This window comes from Indicator indicator, chromosome 11 (genome assembly GCF_027791375.1).
Source record: "Indicator indicator isolate 239-I01 chromosome 11, UM_Iind_1.1, whole genome shotgun sequence".
Classification (NCBI taxonomy): domain Eukaryota; kingdom Metazoa; phylum Chordata; class Aves; order Piciformes; family Indicatoridae; genus Indicator; species Indicator indicator.
Genome location: NC_072020.1, coordinates 29,277,390 through 29,300,864, shown reverse-complemented (window position 1 = coordinate 29,300,864; position 23,475 = coordinate 29,277,390). Strand labels below are relative to the sequence as shown.

At 43.6% G+C, this 23,475-nt stretch overlaps 1 protein-coding gene across 1 annotated transcript in view; it reads left to right on the top strand.

The window, feature by feature from the left end:
* COLQ (collagen like tail subunit of asymmetric acetylcholinesterase) overlaps nucleotides 1-23,475 on the top strand; it is a 53,134-nt gene that overhangs the window by 5,886 nt on the left and 23,773 nt on the right. The window contains exons 3-9 of the mRNA XM_054384892.1: nucleotides 11,058-11,170; nucleotides 12,685-12,789; nucleotides 16,273-16,317; nucleotides 16,997-17,023; nucleotides 19,222-19,293; nucleotides 22,009-22,071; nucleotides 23,125-23,151. Of these exons, the coding sequence (XP_054240867.1) occupies nucleotides 11,058-11,170; nucleotides 12,685-12,789; nucleotides 16,273-16,317; nucleotides 16,997-17,023; nucleotides 19,222-19,293; nucleotides 22,009-22,071; nucleotides 23,125-23,151 (452 nt within the window). The remainder of the gene's footprint in view (nucleotides 1-11,057; nucleotides 11,171-12,684; nucleotides 12,790-16,272; nucleotides 16,318-16,996; nucleotides 17,024-19,221; nucleotides 19,294-22,008; nucleotides 22,072-23,124; nucleotides 23,152-23,475) is intronic.

Genomic DNA, 23,475 nt, shown 5'->3' with positions numbered 1-23,475 from the left:
GAAGGTGTAATATTAACCTGCAGCCAGACCTCATGTGGGACAGCTACAGAAAACAGTTCAGCTTTCTTGGGACCAGCACTGTTGTAGCAGTAAGAGACATGGTGATGGGCAAGGCAAGTTGGAAACAGAGGCTGAAGAGAGTGGAAGATTTGGCTGGGCAGCACAGGGAGGGGACCAGGATCACTGTGCTGAATTGGAGAGGACATTATGCATTTGTGAGAGAAACAGTGGGAGAGGAAAAAAAAAACCCACAAAAACCAAAGTGGTGATTTCTGACACAGAGGGAGCCAGGATCTTTGCTGCCTTTCTGTAAAAGGAGTCGCTGACCCTGTCATCAGGGCTGGGGGTTTTTTTACCTCTAATGAAACAACCTGCAGGAACCCTAAATATTGTCAGAATGAACAGCAGAGGTGTCAAGTGGATGGTTTTTTGTTTCTAAGGAGAGTAGTTATAAACATTTTTCTTTGTAAAATCCCAGGGAAAAATGAGCAGAGTGCTTGCAGTGTAAGAAAGACATAAAAGGAATTTAAAACAAGACCAACAGTGAAAGCTGGAAGACTCTTTCAGGCAGCAGGCAGATCCTATTGGGAAAACAACCCAAAGGGTGACTAGCAAGCAGAGGTGGAATTCTGAGGGGAAAATATATCAGTCCAGGTAAGGAAGGCAGGTTCTGCTCTGGAAAGGCAGCATCTGCCCAGTAGGGCATCCTGCTGTTGTCAGTCATGGGGCGTCTCATGGAACATGCATGAGCAGGAAATCTTTTGTTGAAATGAAATTCCTGATGGAAAGGAGCCCCTGGCAGAGGTTACAGCTTCATTGGGGGAAGAAAAGCAAAGTATCTTGGCCATAAAAGCAAGCAGCCATCTGGCTGTGGATCTGCTTGGGCAAAGGTCTTGGAGCTAGACTCAGCTGAGCATATAAAAACTTTTTATCTTCTTTGTGAGTCACAGAAGCCTGAATGGAAGGCAGAAGATTCTTTCCTCTCTCTTTGGCTCGAGAGAAAAATATAACCTTGGAACAGGCTACTTGCAGTTGGTATCCCCAATGAGTGGCTAGGAAGAAAAGCCAAAAGAAGGGTTGTGTAGTGCTTACCCTTCTAAGCTGATAAAGAGAGCAGCTCCTGAACAGCCTCTGGGGAGATTTTGGCTGGTAGTTAAACAAGAGTCTACTATGGTGTGGTTACTGTTGCTCTGAGTAAATGGCTCTTTAAAATAAACACAATTAGAGTAAAGAAGCACCTGATGTTAATTCATCTCTAGTCTCTCCCCTAGCAGATACAACCTGTGAGAATCCCAAGCTGGATTTCCTGCTGGGATCAATGTGAAGAACACCCAGGGGTGAAACTACCTTAGGGGTCATAGCCCCTCTGGTGGCATGTGGTGTACCAGCTGTGCTGAGTCAGGAGAGAGCTGAGCAGTCATGCTAAGTGCGGAGACTGTCCACAGCTTCATGCCTGCTCCCACCTTTGTGGCAGGAAGGACATAGGGAAGGCCAATGCAAGGTGCAATAGCAAAGGACTCCCAAGAGTTGCTCTGAAATTAGCAGGAGACCAATGAAATGGGCAGTGGCCTGCCGTGATGTGAGAGACGGGACGAGGCCTGATGCAAGCCAAGTGTCGATTTATTGCACAAAGCTTTTTCTTTATATAGGTTAACATAACATCAGAAGGCAGCTTGTAATTGGTCATTGGTATGTCCACACTACAGTTGTAAATTCATGATTGGCTACAGAGAGAAAGCATCACACGAACACATATATTTTTCAGAAGGCTTAAGCAAACGTCAGGCAAGAGATAAAGGGATTCCATAGTTCTGCATCTTGGATGTTACAACTTTTACCGAGTTCCTGTTATCAGGTCCCTGCATAACTCCCGAGGTCACAGTGACTACTGGGAGTCAACCTATCTATGTTTTCCTTTCTAGCTGCACTCTGTTCCCAGGGTTTGCTGCCCATCAGGGTTAAAGCATCTCCTTCTATCAGTAAGACAGTGCCTGGGGTTCTGGTCCCTAAATCAACTCCTTCAGTGGCCTGCTTGATCCTGTGGGTGAGGGACAAAGAAAGGACATCAGAGGAAGTTCTGGAGGTTGTGGCATTTGCTTTGCTTCAGTATGTAAAAATCAGAGAAAGACACAGCTACTAGTCAGGAAGCTGGGAGCCAGTTGTGACAAGGCTCCTGAAGTACAGCTCTAGGTCTTGCATGCAGCTTCTGACCTGCTTGTGGCATTACTGCATAGCACAGAACCTGGCTTGTCAAAAAGGGTTCAGTGACTATGATGGAGATCAAGGGAAAGGGGTCAGTTAAATGCTGCTTAAGGTGAGTGTCATGAATGTTCATTCACTTCAGAAAATGCATAGGACCATAGGAAAATGCAAAGGACCATAGGTTCCCCTCTGTGTTCCCCTGTTCCTCCTGATTTAATATAAAGGCCAACTCATTTGGCTTCATGTGATGAACTGATCAGGGCAGAGGCATCCTGAGATATAGAAGCCAGGTTTGATATCTGGACTCCTGAACTGCGGGAAGCTGGGACTATAATGGTGGTCAGTGCAGATTTATTTTTTCTTGGGTAGCATTTGTATTGCAAGTAAGGCAGGGGTCCAGGTTCAGGCTGTGGAGGCTCCTTTGGAGGTGCAACCCAAGCAAAGCCAGTATTTTTCAGGTAGTTGTCTGGTGGTGAACAGGTGTTCCTGTGGCCAGGGACAGAAGTCAGGACAGGAGCTGAGGCAGTGCTTACTTGGTTTTCCAGGGAAGGAAGCAGTAAGTGTGAATGTTTCTGACACACAGCAACCAATCGAAAAAGGAACCTCAGCTGGCAGCAGCTGGCATGGAGATTCTAACTGGCCCTAGCAAGCTTGTCCATGCTGTGTTGTTGCTGTGACTGAGCACAGCACTGTCTAGAATCCATGGGCACTGGACATGCTAACGAATGCTAGATTATTATTGTGACCAGACTGAGAGGTGGAGGCTTAAATTCCAGCAGAGCAAAGCAATCTGCCTGAACACACCAAATGTTTCCAATGCAAGTGTGGCAGCTCCACCAACAAGCAACCCAAAGTGCTGTACAATCAGCTTATTCTCTGTGTATTTCTAGCCAGTGTTTGTAGACCCCTCCTGCTGGTGCAGACAATGTATTTGTGTGTTTGTCAACATATCAAACCCCTGCACAGGGAGGGGGCACAGCCTGTGACTTTGTGTTTTAGCCTCCTTCTTTTTTAAAGCCTGTTCATGTGGGATGGGAGCATCAGCAACATGACTGCAGCAAGGGAAACTGCTACTTCAGGTTAAAATTATGGAAAAAATACTGTCTGTGTGTATACAGAAGGAAGTTTTTTGGTCAGGATAGGCTATGCCTCTCATCAGTCTTTACCTCTTGGTGCTAGGATATTGTGTGATAGCAACACCAGGGAACATAATCAGCTGTAATGCAACAACTCTCTACAACTACCTGAAGGGAAGGTTGTAGCCAGGTGGGGGTTGGTCTCTTCTCCCAGGCAAGCAATGACAGAAGGAGAGGACAGAGTCTCAAGCTGTACCAGGGGAAGTTTAGGCTGGATGGTAGGAAGAAATTGTTCACAGAAAGAGAGATTGGCCATTGGAATGGGCTGCCCAGGGAGGTGGTGGAGTCACTGTCCCTGGAAGTGTTTAAAATAAGCCTGGATGAGGCACTTGGTGCCATGGTTTAGTTGATTAGATGGTGTTGGGTGATAGGTTGGACTTGAGGATCTTGAAGGTCTTTTCCAACCTGGTTAATTCTGTGTTTCTGTGATTCCATGATCCTCTGATAAGATTCATCCAGGACATATCCAGGAAACCTATTTCATGTTGCTGCCTAGTAGGTAGAAGATAACTGGGAAAGCCCATCAGTTGGGAATTCTTTGAAGAAGACCAGAAATAGAAGAGAGATTAAAAAAACATCCCCACAGGAATTAACAGACTCTGATCTAGATGTTCTGTTTCTTCCTTCATCCTCTCAAAGGAATCACAGCCTTAATAAAAAGGCAATGGGGGGAGGCTTTCTGTAGTCACAGTATCACAGCACATTAGAGGTTGGAAGGAACCTCCAGAGATCATTGATTCCAACCACCCCTGCCAAAGCAGGATCACCCAGGGTATTCCACACAGGAATGCATCCAGGTGGGTTTGGAAAGTCTCCAGAGAAGGAGACTCCACAACCTCTCTGGGCAGCCTGCTCCAGGGCTCTGTCACCCTCACTGGAAAGAAGTTTCTCCCCATGTTGAGCTGAAATCTTCTCTGTTCCAGCTTGTACCTCTTGTTCCTTGGCTTATTACTGTGCACCACCAAAAAGAGCCTGGCCCCCTCCACTTGACACCCACCCCTCAGCTATTGATAGACATTGATCAGATCCTCTCAATCTTCTCTTGTCCAGACTAAACAGCCCCAGGTCTCTCAGTCTCTCTTCATAGGGGAGTTGCTCAAGTCCCCTAAGCATCCTCATGGCTCTTTGTTGGATTCTCTCTAGCAGGTCATTTGGCTTTAAGTGCAAAAGGACATTTGGGATGAGGAGATTGCTATAGGAAGAATGCAGAAGCGGCCTGAGACAGTGGGTGGAAGAGAAAAGAAGCTGTGAGCCATTTTTCCCAGGAATGGGGAACTGTGTACATACGAATGCCTGAGCCTGGGGAATGTGCACCAGTAAAGGGAGATGCTTTGCCTAAAGAAGGCAGCACTACAATTTCTGTTTTCTTCTACCCAAGGAAAAGCATCAGTGGATTTCTTTTGGCTTCTTGAAACCGCAAAGGTAACAGCTTTTTGAAATACCACGTTAATACAGAGTTTTGGGTTTTTTTTTTTTGGTGAAAGACAGGAGAATAATGTCAGCTGGGCTGGGAATCTGCGGCAGTGAGGGCATCTTGAGGGCATCATTTAGTCCATGGTAGCAAAGTTTCCAAGAGGAATTTGAAGGCATTTCTCTGAAGTCTTTCTGAGCCTATGACAATACCCACAGTCTCATAGGGATTGTCTGAGCTTATGGTGGAGCAACAGCAAAGTCAAGCACACTTCTGAGCCATGCCAAATCTTGCATTAGTGGAAGGATGGCCCTGCTGTCTGTCAGCTTGGTTGCTGCTGATCTCAGAGATGAAGTGGGAGAATGTGGCAGTGAGTGATAGGCAGCAGTCTTTCAGGGCTGACTGATGCATCAGTCTGCAGGGTTTGGGGCTCTTCTATGGGTTGCAATAGATTCTTGGGCTTTAATTCTCAGAGTATTTCTAGTATTGTTCTGGTGTGACAAGCAGCTGAATTTTATAATCTGGTTCATAAGATGACTGAGGAGAGATACTGTGATTTACCAGACTGGAACTCTCTTTCTGATATTGTAATTGAGTCATCTGTGGCTTTGAGGGACTTCTTCACTTCTCTGTGCCTCAGTTGTCAACATCATTTAGCAGTGTCTAGAGCTCTGGACCTCTGTAAATGGAAGGCAATAGAAGGGAAATGAAACCACATTTCCTTTCTATTGCCTTCCATTTGCAGAAATGAAACAACATAGTTTTGTTGTGGTTATTGGATGAACCTCCTGTGGTTCTAACCCCTTGTTGGGTTTATTTTATGAATCCACTGAAGTGTTCCAACCTTTAGCTTTTATTGGGGTTCCCATGCTCTTGTGGAACTGGACTGAGACAATGCAAGCAAATGCTCCTCTCTTTCTGTACTGATCTCAGAATTTTCCTTCTGCAATCAATCTGATAGAAGAGTATATTAACTTCTGGCATGTGTATTATCCTCCTACATGCACATACACATGGATTAAATGTCTGAAATATTTATGCATAGGGAGCAAAAGGCCTTTCCCTCACCCAGAAATCTCACTAACCTCTTTGCTTTCCTGCATCTCACCATTTTTGCAGTGTTTTCTAAGGCTGACCTACAAAGATGCAGCCACCTACCCCTCACCAGATGGGCTGTGAAGGGCTTACTGGGAGCCTCGCTGCCTGTGGGCATGCAGGAGGTACCAGGAGATGCTGGGGGATGTGGGCTGAATATTAGGTGGGGATGGAGGACAGAGTGTCCTTGCTTCTCCAACTGGGTGAACACCGAGATCCTCATCCAGGCAGTATGCCAGCTGCTGTTGTTAAGCTTTTTTAACATTGCCTGGAAATTTATTTATTTATTTTTCTATTGATTTATTTTTCTATTTATTTATTAAGACAGCTCCTGAGTGTGAGCCAACTGGTTAAGTGCACACTGCTGCTGCCACAGCCCATGGGCACTTTGGGGATTAAAAACAGAGCACTAACGAATTGTTATGAGCCTCTCTTAGCTGAAAAGAAATTTGCAAGGTTTCAGCTGGATTTTTTTTTTTTCATTTATTCTCAGAAGGGTAAGGAATTAATTTCTGATCAGCTTTGCTCTGTTGCTTAAAGACTCTGAAGCCTCATTTCAAGCAAGAGGAAACCAAAAGAGGAAAGAGTTATAGCCTCATGTCTCCATCTCCAGCTTCCACAGGAGCTTCATGGGTCACTTCCTTCTCCATGCAGACATCATCCTCTAAGCTGTAGAGCTTGATATATTTCCTTGGCATGTTTACATTAACTGGTTTATAGGGAAAGAAGTATTTAGGCCATCAACTCTAAAGTCTAAGTTCAAAACAGTGCTGAGAGATGCAAACCATTTGCCAGCCTGACTGTCCAGCCCAGCTCCACATATGAGCTGTACCCCCAACTCTGCTTCTATGTCCTTAAGGCACATTTTTGGGTCACAAAGCTTCGTAAAACACATTTTGAAGAAGTATGTATCAGCAATGCTGACTGTGTGTCTTTGGGATGCTGCTCTGTTTGCCTGGAGGGTAAGGGGATCCTGAATGTATGACAACAAAGCAGATGAAGGTCTCAGTTTCAGCTGGACAAGCCCACATTCATTAACTGACTGGTCTGCCCAGCTTGTTTATTATTAATTCTGAGTGCCATCCAAGTGGGAGAAGCACCTGTGATGGGGTGTCAGCAATCAGAGATCTCTGTCTAGCAAGGTCCTGCCTGTCACAAGCTGGGCAGGCCAGCAGTGCTCTGTCAGGGTGACAAGCTTTTGGATAGCAGCCTGGCTTCCCATCAGGGCTTGCTGGATGAACGTGGTTGCAAAATAGGAAGGGAAACACATGTTAAGTACCCTTTTCCTTTCTTGTCCTTTCCTCCTGACAGCTGGTCTACAGCTTTGTGATTTTGGGATAAAAGTCACTTTCATGCTTTACTTCATTATTTTTTTTTCCCCAATGAAATCTTATGAATCTAAGTTGAGCCCAGGACAATACTTCTCTGGTACCTCTGTTGCAGCAGTTTGGGATAGGGTTGAAGGTCAACTCTAGGATCAGCTCTAGGAGGGCTCATATGAGCCCTACTCCATGGAACTCAGCTTGGGTGAAGGCTTCTCTCCAGTTCTATGTTAGATCATCCTGGATAGGAGTTCCCAAATGCCAGTTGTGATCAGAGGCAAGCAGTCTGCAGCAACAAAACTACACATTGCACCAGCTTGTCTAAAATGTGCCCTTTTCTGAAGCAACCAGTGCCAAGTGTACCCATAGACTCACTTTCTCCAGCTATGGTCTAGACCACAAAAATAATTTGAGTTTGAAAACGGTAAAAACTTTCTATTTTAAAACTGATTATGGCAGTTTTTGTGTTCTGAAAACAGCCACCACTTAGGGAAGTCCTGGAGGGAGGTTTTCGCTTTGTCTTCCTTCAGTATTCCATATCGAATATGTTCTTTGATATTGAAGCTGTTGAAAGAGCAGTTTCCACACAAGATATATAAACACATGCTCTGTGTAGGCAGGGTCTTCATATTTCACAGAAAACTATGACAGTCCTATTCTTGGACTGAGATTTTTTCCACTGATGGGAACTGGAGCATTCTGAGTCTGCGTTTAGCACACAAAGCTAACCTGGAGCCTAAAAATATACTCTGCAATTGCAGAGAGCCTGTCAAGGTAGCCCTTTTCTGACATAAATCAAGCTAATACTGGAATGGACTTACCCCAGTTACCAAATCCATACCAATGCAATGCAGTGCTTGTAGGAAGATCAAATTATAGCAGTCACTATAGTCACTCCGTGACTCACTTGGTTTTGTTTCTCTCTGCTATCATATCACCTGTCATAGCTGAGAGTGAGAGGTCTCTGGGTCCAGGACCAGGTTTTTCTTAATTGTTTGCTTTACAAATGCACCTTCTAGAACACAGAGAGGGTTCTCAGACACTGGAACAGGCTACCCAGGGCAGTGGTAGAGTCACCATCTTTGGAGGTGTTTAAGCAGCTTGTGGAGCTGGCACCTAGGGACATGGATTAGTGTTGACCCTTCAGTGCTGGGTCAAAGGTTGGACTGGATGATCTTTGAGGTCTCTTCCAGCTGGATGTTTTCTGTGATTCTCTGATAGCCAAGGTTAATGATGGAGCCTCTGAAATATTAACTACCTGTAGCATTAGGTAACTGATATATCTCACATATAATAGTAATTAGACACAGATCTTCCTCATTCCTGCATTGAGATCAAGCACATGTTCTCACCATTTATACCAATGAAGCTAAACTGGATTTTAACCTCACTGCTGCTGTGGTGGTATTAGAATAAGACTCAGTGGCTGTTTTGCTACCAGCTTGATTAGTTGTAGTGTTCTTATCAGTAAAACCTATTTTTACAGAACTTCAGGCTTTGCCTCTAAAAAAGAAAAAAAAGAAAATTCAAATGTTTTGTAGCACAGGATTTGACTTTACTCATGAGTACATAGTAAGCAATCCTATTAAAACTACAGTTCTGTGTCTGTTTTTAATCTTATCTTTGCAAAATATTTAAAGAACAACCTTCAATCTTATATTTTTGTTTGTTTTTTAAGGAAAAAAATAAAAAGACAAAAAGAAAGAAAAAAGGTAGCAGTGCAACTGCAGTAAGGCAAACCATTTTCCACTGTGCCTGAGAGCAGCCTTTGATATTCATATTCTTGTTGAATCATAATAATCCTGCTGAAATTCAGCTAGATTGTGGAATAAGGTAATACTAAGAAAGAGTGATGAGACTGGAATGTGGCCTAAATAATCCCATGACAAGTTGCCCTTTGCTTTGATAATATGCAGTTTCTTCCCAGTGCAGTATATTCAACTACGCTACTGGAATTAAGTCAACCCTAGAAGCAGGTGTGGTAAAAATTGAAGACCTTAATTGCAGTTGCATCAGGATACATTGATGGAGAACTTAACTTCACAACTCCTCATGGTTTATTACTTGTCAGAGGTGGAGACAGGCAAACTCAAACCTTTGCTACTTTCTCAAGGATACTGGCATTTTCAGTGGGTATTTAAATCTTTCAATGAAAAAAATCTATGTTTCTTTTTTATTGTAAATCTTCTGCCTTTCTTCTTAAATTGATGCTTCTGGTTGAGTTTCAGACTTGTGAGGAAAGGCTGAGAAAGAGTCTTCATTACAGATCCCTTCAGGCATTGACTCATTTCTCACAGGTATCATCACAAACAGTGTTTTGATGGAGAAAACCATCTGGATAACATAAACTACCCCTAACTGCTGCTGAATCACACTGCTCTGGGAGCTCCTTGTGGTGCATCAGGACTGAGAAAATGCTCTCCCCATCAGCGTGGGGTAGTGGAACTGATATGATACATTGTCTGAGGCACCTGAAAAACTGCAAGTATTTCTGTCCCTTAGAAAATCTGCCTTACCTTGAGATGTGGCTGATACCCAGCCTGTGATTGATTTGCGCACAAAGCTAGCAATTTTCTCAGATTTGCCTTCCTAGAAACTTAATTTAGAGATTTTTCTATTAATACCAGATACTTCACCATAGGTTTTTCTTCCTGCCTGCATTTGGCTCTCTGCCACTCTTCAGTTCACAGATACTCACTCCATCTGCCACTAGCCAGAGGAAGAAACCAGCAGACACAACTAAATGTTTGCTCACCTTGGCAAAAACCTTTGCAGAAGGCCTCTCGTTAGAGATGTAATTTCCAAGGAAAAAGTAGATTCAGAAAAAAAAAAAACCAAACCAAAACACAAAACCACAAACCAGTCTAAGTCCATCATTTTCATACCACTTCTCTGTAAATCTTTGGTCACAGCTTCCTAAATTGTTGATGGAGGTTAACCTCTTAGAAAAAGTTAAATGCATTGCCAAACATAACCAAGATCCTGTCTGGCCAGGCACTCAGTGGCAAAGCTGTCTGTTAAATCTGGATTGCAGAGTGTTTATTCTTAGAGGTGATGCACAAATCAGAAATAAGGGAACTTGGTTTGAGTCCTAGAGGAAGCGCAAGCCAATGTTCCGTGGAACAGTTTCCTACTCTGTTATCACAAAAGTGGCCTGAAGCAACCTGGTCTACAGTCATGTTTGTGGGCAACAGCAGAGGGGTGGTTGCTGGTGGCACACAGGCTGGAACTGGAAGATGCCATTTCTAACACACTTTTGGAACACAGGGGAGAGAAAGTGACAACTCACAGTATCACAGTACGTTAGAGGCTGGAAGGGACCTCCAGAGATCACCGAGTCCAACCCCCCTGCCAGAGCAGGATCACCCAGGGGAGTCTGCACAGAAATGCATCCAGGTGGGTTTGGAAAGTCTCCAGAGAAGGAGACTCCACAACCCCCCTGGGCAGCCTGTTCCAGTGCTCTGTCACCCTCACTGTGAAGAAGTTTCTCCTCATGTTGAGCTGAAATCTTCTCTGTTCAAGCTTGTACCTGTTGTTTCTTGTCCTACTAGTGTGCACCAGTGAAGAGAGCCTGGCCCCCTCCACTTGACACCCACCACTCAGATACTGAGTGGGGGGGGACACCACTGGCTATTTTCTGATGTTGCCTATCTGAATTTTTCCAAAAGTCACCTATGTCATAGCCACATTATGAGCTTTGCACAGCCATCAGCACAAGAAGGAATTTAGAGACTTAATGGACCACCCAGGCTGGTAAACCCCTGCTTGGATTACAGTGTTGCAGTCAATGTACACAGGATGTAGGAAAAGCCAGCAGAATGGAAACTCCTCTTACTCTGTAAGAAACGTTGGTGGTGTTGAAGTCAACAGCTGAGTGTTTGTGTCGAACAGATCTCCCTTGTTTGGAACAGAAGAAACAGCTCAAGCGGAGAGCGTGCTGCCTCCTCATCCCTCCTCCACCACCCCTGTTTCCACCACCGCAATTCAGGCACAGCTGGAGCACTGTAAGTGTGGCCATGAAGCCTTTATCTTCTTTTTGCATGACTTTTTGTGTATGACAAAGACTGAAGCATCCTCTCCAGTGCTGCTTCGTGGCACAATTCAGAAAGCCTGTTTGGCTGTCCTGACCTGGCTCTGTTGGGACAATCTTTCAACCTCCCAGACTGGGGCTTGAGGTAAATCTCAAACAGACCAAGGAATGAAACAAGACTGGATTTGTTAAGGCAGTCAATTCAATTCATTTAAAAATATTCTCCTTACTCTGTTTTGAGATCTTTCTGAGAGTGAGGCAACCCTGAACTGTGGCAGTGGCAACTGCAATAATGAAATGGCAGTGAAATAAACCAGGTAAGGACAGAAAGGCAATTTTCCATCCTTCTCAGTGATTGCAGGACATGCATGATGTATGTGTCCTCTTTTGCATCATGTTTACCCAGTAGGTGAAATAGAATCATCGAATCAGTCAGGGTTGGAAGGGACCACAAGGATCATCTAGTTCCAACCCTCCTGCCATGGGCAGGGACACCTCACACTAGATCAGGCTGGCCAGAGCCTCATCTAGCCTGGCCTTAAACACCTCCAGGGATGGGGCCTCAACCATCTCCCTGGGCAGCCCATTCCAGGCTCTCACCACCCTCATGGTGAAGAACTTCTTCCTCAGGTCCTGAAATCCTTCTGTGGAATCTCTTCCCATCATTTCAGAAAGAAAGATGTGTTTATATTGCTGGGATGGAGTTTTTGCCCACCCACCTCTCTCTGCTCTATGTGATGTGTAGCCATCCACATGTGCAAGATGCAGGGAGCACTGGGTATATGCTATTGGGTTCACCCAATTACTGTTATTGCCAGGGTCTGCTAACTCCAACATCCTGCCCATTCCAACATGAAGAATTTTTTCTACCTACTCATTAATTCCTCATTCTTCATTCTACTATTAAATCGCTATATAAAAATATAGTTCACCTGTGTACCCAGGGGAGATCACATCTGTCATGGGACATAAATAAGGCAGTTTACTCCTGCAAGCCTGTATTTGAAGTCAAAAGATGAGACATTCATTGATAATTAAAGGCACTGGCTCTCATCTGCAGTGAATGAATGGTTCTAGGCTGGTGACTGCTGGAGTGAAGTTCACACTGCTTATACCCTCGCTGAGCATAACATTTATTATTAGAGCAAAGACACTATTTTTGGAGAGGAACTGCTGCTTGTGAAGTGGGACAGAGAGAGCAGGGTCAGTTCTAAGAATAGACCAGGGTCTCACACTGGCCTGGGAGGGCCAGGCAGCAGCCTGGCTGCAATGTGCCTCTGGGAGAGAAGGAAGTGTGGGGCAGGACACTATGCTGAAGTGCTAATGTTCAAGCATCCGTGAAGATAACCTTGTGACAAGCCCTAGGCTCCTCTCTGAGGGAGCAAATACACTCTCCTGAGATGTAGCACTTGGTGGCTGCTTCTGAATGTGTCTCTCTGACAGGCTGCATATGGCTGCACATTCACTTGTATGTCTTCTGTTATTTAGAAGCTGCTTGCCCTGGAAATGGAAGAGTTATGTAAGGAGCTCAAGATGATACAGGCTTCCTCTCGGCCTGAATCCTATTGCCTTTCAGGGCCTCCTGGCCCCCAGGTGAGTGATGCACCTGTTATTAAACCACATCATTCCCTCACTTGTTCCAAGGTCCTTACAAAGCTGTAAAACATTGCAAATGCTTATTACCACTTAATAAGCACACCAAGCTCTGCCTTCATTTCGTGTTGATGTTATTATGCATAAATCATGCAGGACTTTTACCACCAGTTCTCATCCCTGGCTTGCTTACTTCAGCTGATTTCAAGTTCACCATTTCTGTGGAGTTTCAGAGTGGGTAGCACTCACAAAAATCTGTGCTGTCACTTCATTCAGGGAATCTTTGTTATTTTTTTCTCTGCTTTAAGTTTTGTTATCCTCTATGTGAGGGAATGAGCTCATGGAGTGTATTCATAAAAGGTCCCTGAGAAAGTAAACACTTACAGTAAACATCAGATTCAAGTTGGAGCTTCAGGAGAGCAGTGGAACATGATTAAGGAGATGTGGGATCTCCTAGACTGACTTGCAACATCTGTTCCTCTGACTTGCTGGGTAGCCTTGGGCCAGTCTTTTTCACCTCCCATTTAATTTCCTACAATTAGTGCATCCAAAAATTCTCTGAGGACAGAAATCTTCTGAGGAAGTTGTGCCCCTCTAGGGGGAATGTTTTTTGCAAACATCTCTATAGTGTGGAGATCACCCATGCCAGTTTGTTCCCTCCAAACAAAAACGAACCTTTTCATGGAGAGATATATTTCCAGTTTCTCCTGGAGCACAGATGATCCCAATCTATGTGCTGTGTCAGGTGCTTTGGGCCAATGATCTTCCTCAAAGTCTCTGGGAGCCACTTTTATGACAATGCAGCCCACAGCAGACATGGCATGGGACCTTTGCTACAGCAAAGCTGTGACTGAGGCTTTGGAAGCCTGAGAAGTTAACGAGCACCCAAACTCCTTTTAAAAAGTATGGACAGTACATCACAGTAAAGGCTCAGGTCTGTGGCAAAGAGCTTAGCTTTAATTACCTAGAAGCCAATACTTCAAAAGGAATTTGTAAAGCCACAAAGTCTGGTTTTATGAACCTTTACTTTTTGTTTTTGCTTAGATGCAGGATGAGGCAGATTGATTTAGCATGTGAACGATGAGGTATGAAGAGAAGAATTGGGAAGCGTTTGTCCTGTCATGGAATTGTCAGGCTTGGAAGGGATCTCAAGGATCAGCCAGTTCCAAACCCCCTGCCATGGGCAGGGACACCTCACACTACAGCAGGTTGCTCACAGCCACATCCAGCCTGGCTGCAAAAACCTCCAGGGATGAGGCTTCCACCACCTCCCTGGGCAACCTGTTCCAGTGTCTCACCACCCTCATGGGGAAGAATTTCTTCCTAACATCCAACCTGAATCTACCCATTTCTAGTTTTGCTCCACTCCTCCTACTCCTATCACTTCCAGATACCCTAAAAAGTCCCCAACTTTCTTGTAGCCCCCTTCAGATACTGGAAGGCCAGAAGAAGGTCTCCTCAGAGCCTTCTCTTCTCCAGGCTGGACAGCCCCAGCTCAATCCATCTGTCCTGTATGAAGAAAAGTCTTCTCTGCCTTATGAAAAAACCCTGCAGTGTGGTTTGCCATAACCCAGAGCTGCAGTGCATGTGGAAGCAGCAGTTGTTACTTCACTTGGCTGCCCTTTTAAAAAAAGCATCCTCCTGACTCAAATGGGAAGAACAGCAATATTTTCTACAAGGTTCGATGCTATAAATAATATTAATCTTGAGACCAAATGATCTATGATCCCTCTGAGAACATTTTTAAATAGAGCAGGCTGGCAGATTTTTATCACAATGGCAGACAGCAGGGTGGGTATAACAGGGTTTGGAATTTTTAATTATGAATTACAGGGCTATGTCTTGTAATAGGGCAGTGTTAGAGGCAGCTGTCCTCTGTGCAGTACTGTCACTACAATGGCCCCCTGAAAAGTTTTGGGTTTTTAGATAATGTTACTTTGAAAGAAAGGAGAGAAATATAAATATCGTCCATGGGAAAAGCTACTCTGAATGTCCTGTGTGCAGGTAAAAAGAAACAAAGCAAAAATATTTAATGTGTCTGATGTTATTATTTAACCAGTCTGTGTTAAACAAGAGAGCATTTAGCTTGAAAAAGAGGAGGCTGAGGGGGGACCTCAGTGCTGTCTACAACTACCTGGAAGAACATTGTGGAGAGGCTGCTGCTGGTCTCTTCTCACAGGGAATTAGTGACAGAACAAGAGGGAATGGCCTCAAGCTGTGACTGCGTAGGTTTAGACTGGACAGTAGGAAGAAATTGTTCCCAGCAAGAGTGGTCAGGCATTGGAATGTGCTGCCCAGGGGGGTGGTTGAGTCACCAACCCTGGATGTGTTTAAACGTGGTTTGGATGTGGTGCTTGGGGATATAGTTTGGGGGTGAACCTAGTAGAGCAGGGTTCTGGGTTGGACTTGGTGATCCTGAGGATCTTTTCCAACCTGAAAATTTCTGTGATTTCTGTGAAATGCTACCATTACAAAACAAGTATCTAAGAAATACTCCTGAATTCTTTTCTACTGTAGCTTGCATGGCTTACAAAGAACTTGTAAAAGCACAGACTGTTGACTCAGACCTGAATTTTAACCATTTTTTTCCTAAGAAGGAGAACTAGATTTGTAGTGATAGAACTCAGAATAGAATTCCTCCCATGTATAACCAAAGGTAAAAATGAAAACAATAAGATAAGATTTGGCTCTGACTCTGACAGGATGCATTCTGATTTACACTACTGAAACCCAAAAATAACTCTACTGACAAAAGTAGTTGGAGTAGTTTGCATTTGAGGGCACACTTTGCTCCTATTCATGTCCAACTTGCTTCATGTTTTGGGCAGTGTAAGACAGTTAGGATCCAAACTTGGTGTAAGTGATTTGTATAGTGAATTTAATGCTCCTTTGCTGTAAGCTAATGGATTTTTTTTCCTTAATAATTAACAAATAAAAGGTGCTCTGTGAACTAAAACATTCTAGAAATAGAAGTGTTTTACTCATTGGGTTTGGGTTTTTCAAAGTCTCCTGAATTAAGAAATCTCCTGAAAGGATAATCAGACTAATTGGAAAGAGAAATATGTTCAGCATTCATAAGTAGTGGAAATCCTCCATGTCCATACAACACTGCATGTTGTATCCCACATGACTATGCCACTTCCCTTAGCACCTGCTTTGCCACCTGATGTGGAGTTTCTGTGTCATTGTCATCAGGACTCCAATAACTTCTTCTCTTTCCTTTGCCCTAAGCCTTATTTCTTTCTAGTTTTCTTCATCTTGAAGATGCCCTGCACTTTTCATGCCAGTCCAGCTCTTTGCCATTATGCAGTGTCTCTGACCAGGCATTTAAGAGGCCTCATTCAAATGCCATGTTCAATACCTCAAACCTCTGGGTTCACAGTGGTCCCAGGAGACATGTCCAGGGCCAGGGGCTGAGGGAAGACAGTCACCAGTGCCTCCTTACTGATGCAGCTTCATAACAGCATTTACTTTTCTCCACAGGGTCCACGAGGAATTCCTGGTATAATGGGACCAAAAGGGGAGAAAGTAAGTGTCTGTTGTTATGGAGTTTGGTGTGGTTTTGAGGAGCAAAAAGTGGGGGGCTTCACTTTTTTCCTTGGCTGTTTAATGAACAGCAGACCTTGTAGATGTAGCTTGAATGTAAAGCTGTGAATTGGTTTGAAGCGGTAATTTAAAGATTTATCTTCCAGTGTTCATTTTCAGCCTTGAACTATTTTGTAATGGCTTCTCATGATAGCCATCTCTGTCTAGAGCATGTGTTCAGAAGCCAGCTCGTGTGTACAGGTCTGTCCTTTACATGCCCTGAGCCCCTGGGAGGACATGAGCAGCAGAGCTCTCTCCCACGCAGTGGTAATTGGATGGGTCAGCTCAGATATTAAATCTGTCCTATGTGTTAACTTCTGGCTTCAGAGCTGCAAGGCATTTGCTCCGTGATGATACTTAAAGAGCCTTACAGCTGAAGATGGGCATTTAATTGCATGCTTTGCTGTACAAGGGAATGACTGTACATTTAGGAGTGAGGGCACAGAGAAGACCAAGGAGCTCTGGTAAAGCAGTTCTTCTCATTTTACCTCTGCAACCTCTGTGTCTTGAACACAAAGATATCCTCAGTATTTACTTCCTTATTTAAAACAAATGCATTCATTAATGAGCCACTGTGCTTCTTGTGGTGCCTGTGAGACTAACATATTCCTTTCTCTGGCAGGGGGAGATTGGCAGGCCAGGAAGAAAGGTATGAACAAAGGTGATGTCTCAGAAAGCCATCTGATACTTGACAAGTAGCAACTGCCAGAGAGAACTGCAGACAGTAGTGAAATAAAAACTAGCTAGTGCTGAGGTTTAACCTTTTTTGTACTGCTTCTCCTGGTACTTCAGGGTGGGTGGTAGGGAGCTCTGGATGCAGGGCTGGAGAACTGGACCCTCTGGCTTGGTGAGCTGTCCCAGCTGGTTTGGATTTAAGATTGCCCAGGGAGGTGGTAGAAGCCCCATCCCTGGAGGTTTTTGCAGCCAGGCTGGATGTGGCTGTGAGCAACCTGATGTAGTGTGAGGTGTCCCTGCCCATGGCAGGGGGGTTGGAACTGGATGACCCTTGAGGTCCCTTCCAACCCTGATAATTCTACAGTTCTATGATTTCCCTCAGCAATAGCATGCTGCTCTGGCTAGAAAGTTAAAACAGAATGGAAATGGCCTGTAGTGTGTCTCTGTGAACAAGGGAAACAGAAAATATCTATCACTAAAGGTGTACTAAGAAGAGCCCATAGCAAACCCAAACTTAACTCTTCTGAAGTCTAAGCAAGGCTCAGCCAAACACCCCTGAAGGAGGGAAAACCTTTGGTGATTACACTTGCAGAGTTTTGGCACCAGTGCAATATGCTGACTAGAATCTTATGCTTGGTGACATTAAAGCCCTCAGATATTGTCCAAAATATGTGGCCCTACATGTGATGAAACAGGACAGGTTATCTCAGTTGCTAAGTGCCTCTATCTAATGTAATTAACTTTAAAGGAGGAGAGAAATGCAGGGTGAAATCGGAGATATGCAGAGCTAGTCACTAACCAGGAAAAGAAATAACCTTCTAATAATACACCCAGGATTTTAACAGCCTCCTAATAATATACCAAGAATTTTAATACCCACTCCCAATCCGTAATTCAAATAAGTATGAAACACGTAAACGAGAAGTCTTTTGTTTAATCTCAACTGTAAATGCCCTACAGTTAACACAAAAGTATTTACTCACATAAATCCAAATGTTCAGAACAGTAATGTCTCAGAGGAAGTCACCCACCAACCTACAAGGGAGTGCAAACCTTAAACACAGCACATTGGCACTTCCTCTTCTGACAAAAACTAAGAGGTTCCAAAAGAGAAGTTGCTTAGGTTTGATGTAAAACAGTAGAACCCTTGTTAAAAGCTGTCTGGCTCATGACACTCTTAGCACCAACCATTGTGATAATATTTCATAGATCAATATTGCCAAGTGGCATAAAGCAGTGGAATCTCACTGCTCTGCAGCATTTTAGGAGAGCACAGGCTCACAGGATGTCAGGGGCTGGAAGGGACCTCAGGAGATCATTGAGTCCAACCCCCTGCCAGAGCAGGACCAGAGAATCCAGCACAGGTCACTCAGGAACACAACCAGGTGGGGCTTGAAAGTCTCCAGAGAAGGAGACTCCACAACCTCTCTGGGGAGCCTGTTCCAGTGCTCTGGGACCCTCCCAGTGAAGAAGTTCCTCCTCATGTTGAGGTGGAACCTCCTGTGCTGGAGTTTCTATCCATTATCCCTTGTCCTATTCCAGGGTGCAACTGGGCAGAGCCTGTCCCCTCCCTCTTGACACCCAGCCCTCAGATATTGAAAAATATTTATTAAATCCCCTCTCAGTCTTCTCCATACTAAAAAGATCCTAAAAGATACTAAAAGAGTTAGAGGGGTTATTTAAAATAGATACATAGTTATTGCTAGTAAAATAGTAACTAATAAAGAACAACTATAGCTAAAAATGGGGATGTTCAGAATAAGAAAAATAACGAACAAAAATATCCGAGTTCAAGATTTGGTTCTGGTTTTAACACAAATTTGATTCAGACTGACACACACAGGTCTGTTTTATTTACATCATATTATTAAATGAAAAGAGGATTTAAGTTAGTGTTATTGGGGGTTTGGGGTGATTGGTTTGACTGCATGTAGCTGATCTTCTTGCTCAAGTCAGTACAACCTGGTATTTCTACAAGTCCACACTTCCTCCAGTAGCATCAACACAAACTGTATTATCAATATAAAATGATGGGCTTGGTGTTAAAACCCCTGGGTTTGGGGGTCTTTTGCTGAAAAGACTTTATTCCTCCACATCTTCTGCCTGTATTGGAGGCCTGTGTGTAGCAATGATGTTATGGCAATCATTGTAATCATTGTTTTCCCTTTCAAGGGTAGACCAGGTCCCCCAGGTGTCCCTGGGATGCCAGGACCAGTAGGATGGCCTGGACCTGTGGGGCCGAAGGTAAGACTCAAATTCACATGGAACAACCTGTCCAACATCACAGTCTGAACAGAACACTTGTCTCAGGAAGTCTCTAAAGGATTACCTGTTGGAGGATGGGAAGCTGCAGCAGTGCAAGGACACCTACTGCTCTGCAAAAACCTGCCCACCCTAAGGGTTAGATTACTCCACCTTCAGCCTAGTCCCTGTAGCACTTACTATGTTGGTTAAAATATGTGAAAGTCAAGTGGAAAATCAATCTAATGAAGACCTATTAATAACCACTGGTGTCTCACAACCATATGAATAAGTGTTTCAAAGCTAATCATCATCATTATTACTGTTCTTCATGATGATCTCTTTGCCCCAATGTGTGCTCCTTGCCAGTGTAGCTGTGTGGCCATGTGATCAGAGGGAAAATACCAGGCTGGTGTCAGAGGACAAGGATTGCTGATCACATCCTTGCAGTTCATTCCCATACAAACAAACTGTCATTCCTGGGATTTTTCACTACCCAAGAGCAGAAGAAATGGCAGGACATGCTTTGCTGCTGCAGAGAGGTTGCTTCACCTGCACTGATTATAAAAAAGCTGCAGGGGAACCCCTTCACTGAGTGTTGTCAGAGCGTCATAAGGTGTTAGGGGTTGAAAGGGACCTCCAGAGATCATCAAGTCCAACTCCCCCTGCCAGAGCAGGACCAGAGAATCTAGCACAGATCACACAGGAATGCATCCAGATGGGGCTTGAAAGTCTCCAGAGAAGGAGACTCCACAACCTCTCTGGGCAGCCTGTTCCAGTGCTCTGGGACCCTCCCAGTGAAGAAGTTCCTCCTCATGTTGAGGTGGAACCTCCTGTGCTGGAGTTTCTATCCATTGCCCCTTGTCCTATCCCAGGGTGCAACTGAGCAGAGCCTGTCCCCTCCTTCTTGACCCCCAGCCCTCAGATATTTAGAAACATTTCTTAAATCCCCTCTCAGTCTTCTCTTTTCCAGACTAAACAGCCCCAGGGCTCTCAGCCTCTCCTCATAGTGCAGTTCTCCAGTCCTTTCATCATCTCCATAGCCCTCCCTTGGACTCTCTCTAGCAGACCCCTGTCCCTGCAAAAGGTCTACAGATCTTCACAGGAGTCACAGTATATGGAGTTCCTACTACAGCTTTTGAGATAACTTCTTTTTCTTCAGTGTTCATCAGGCAGAAGGGCTGCCCACGATGTTTAGTTCAAAGATGCATTTTCCAGTAGATCTTGGACTCTTATTTTGCTCCATAAAGATTGGTTGCCCCACCTCAGAGGACATGACATAGTACTCTTTCTACTGCAAGAATAATAGTAGATGACTTCTGAAGTTACACCACATCTGGGACTCAGACCTCCAAACTCTTACCAGCTATGTTAGGTGAAGAACATTCTATTATAGTATGTGGGAATACTATACAAGAGAGTACATACTAAAAAGAAGCCAAAGTTCACTTTGCGAAGGAAGATCCAACTAAATCCTTGGCTCACAATCCTAGTACTGGAAGCAGAGCAGTCAGGAAACTCCTTCAGTTGGCCTTTTCCTTTTAAAAGCCCTATTTTTATTGAAGAAGTCTTCCTAATTTTGCTTTGATCTCCTCTTGGTTCTGCTTTTTCATCACACTCCTAGAGTAATCCCTCACATTCAGTAGTAATGCATTTTCCTCTACTTTGACTTCCTGTACTACTTACTGTTTGATTCCAATTCTCATGCTTTCATTGTCTCCTCTGATACCTGTCTTCTCTGTTCTTATGATGAGTTTGCACTTTCCTTTTTTCTAGTCATTATAAAATTGGGTTTCCTGCCTCTTAGTGAAGGCTCCACTCAAACAGAGGCCAGCAGATCTCTGTGATAACTTCCATCAGTTGTGTCTCTTTCCTTTGTCTTCTTCTGATTTCTGATCTCCCCAAATTCCTGATATTCCTCTTCACTGCAGTAACTTGCTGCATCCTCTTCTTGATCTAAATCTCCAGTAAGATGCTGTTTGGGTTGGTTTCCTCATAATCATCTCTGTGTCTTGTACTTCTTCAGATGAGTCTCCTTACTTGTCTTGTATTTCTTTGACATAGCCTTGGTCCAGTCCTTGTTTCTCCTGGTCTATTTCTTCAAGTCTTTTCTGAACTTCTGCCACAGCAGCAGCCAATGTGAAAATCATCTGCATTCTAGAGCAGTGAAAGGAGAATGACAGCCAGCTGCATTCTGCTGGTAGCAGTGGCGCATATCTGCTGGCACTACTCTAAATGTAATTAGCTGACATCAGACAGAGGGGTGGTTTTAAAGCTTTTTTCATGATTTACTGGCTCCAAAGCACTGTAAAGCACATGATTTCTCAGAACAGAATAAAAGTAATCACTATGCCTCCCCCAAGCCATAAAGGCTTGCAGCAAAATACCTTTTCTTTTCTTTTCTGCAGCACAGTGGGAGTCATGCTGGGTAGAAAGAATGCCCCTTCATGCAGAACAAGGATGCACTGCTGCTGCTAATCTGCTCACCTGCCCTTGATCAGCAGCTGGCAAAAACTGAAGCACAAGTTACACACCCAAAGGAAAGCAAATAGAATAAGGGAACATATGAGGGCTCAGGCAGAATGCAACTGCAGTACTACACTGAGGTCAGGCTTGTCTCAGAGCTGACACAAAACCTGAACCACTGAACTGTCAGACATTCAATTACGACCTCAGCAGAGAGCCACAATCAATAACTCTCTTTATTGACCCTTTTAGGGTGAAAAGGGAGAGTTGGGTGTGATGGGATTGCCAGGTACAAGAGGACCAATGGGCTCCAAGGTTTGTTAACCAAATGCTGCATTTTCAGACATTGGTTTCTAATGCTCTGCTGACAGCTGCTTCCCTCATGAATTTGCTGGAGAACATCTATCAAGATCTATCTTTTCTAATACAGCTAGAAAGATATTTTCGCCTTCCAGCAAGGTTGTCTGTCTGGGCTTGGCTGTGGTTTTTGGCTTTTCATAAAAATGCTTCTTTTTTTTTTTTTTTTTTTTTTTTTTTTTAATCAACTCTTGCAATGCAAAGAATTGATTTAAAACCCAAACTCGTGCCTAACTCTATCCCACTAGAAATATGAACAAACATATCTGCAGCATTCAATCATGTCTGCAGTGTTTTCCCCCCAGCTCACAAGACTGTGGAGGTCATTTTGGTCCTCTACTAAAAGTATGCATGTGTTATTAGTAGTATCTGCACATCATTGTCTATGGCATAGCCCCTGCCTTTACACATTTAATCCACAACACTCTAAGGTACTATAAATAAATAAATAAATAAGCAGTTTAATCAAATAAAGGGTGGGAAAGAAGAAATTAACATCATTGTTTGCTGTATATTTCTTTAAAAGAAACCTTTTTTGTTGTTGTTGTTTTTTAAATAAACTTCACACTGGAAGATTACTGAAGTATAATTTAAGGATATTCCACAGGGAAAAACAAACAAACCAACCTTAAAAAAAAAAAAAAAAAAAGAAAAGAGGAAGGTTATTGCTTAAATTAATTTAGATTATTAATTACATCATCAAAGGCTTTATTCACTTTCAGTTACATTCCCCCACCCCTTTCTTTCCCCCTTGTTTCAATTTGAAAGCAATATCAAAAGTGCTGGCTGTACCTGGCTGTTTTTACATTGGCTTTTGGGCTGAGTTGTCTTGCCTTCACATTTCATAGGCCTGTTTCAGTGCAATTTCAGAAGCTATAAATATTTGGTGATGCAATTAATTATTTGTGCTTTATTCTTTTTTTTTTTCCCTTTTACTTTAAAGTTTGAAAGTCCAGCTTCTTGGGTGATCTTGAAAGCTAGAAGCATTAAAATGTCTATCATTCCCTTTAGGGTTTTCCTGGAACTAGAGGAGAAAAGGTCAGTGTGATAATAGAATAATCTAAAATTGAACAATGGGAAACAGCTATGTAAAAAAAAAAAATGTAACTGTAGAAATGAGTTCGGATTTGGATGGGATGAAGGCTAAAGGTCCTGCTGAGAAATGAAAACAAGCATCAAGGAGGAGCAGTCTTGAGGCAGGGATGTTGAATAGGTGAGGTTTACAGAGCATCTCCTTCTGAGCAAGTCACTACAGTGCACCTCACAACTGTTTCCCCATCTGTAGAATGGGTATAATAATCCTTAATTGTTGGCCTGGTTTATTTTGATATTTATACAGATATAAAATATTTGATATAAAAT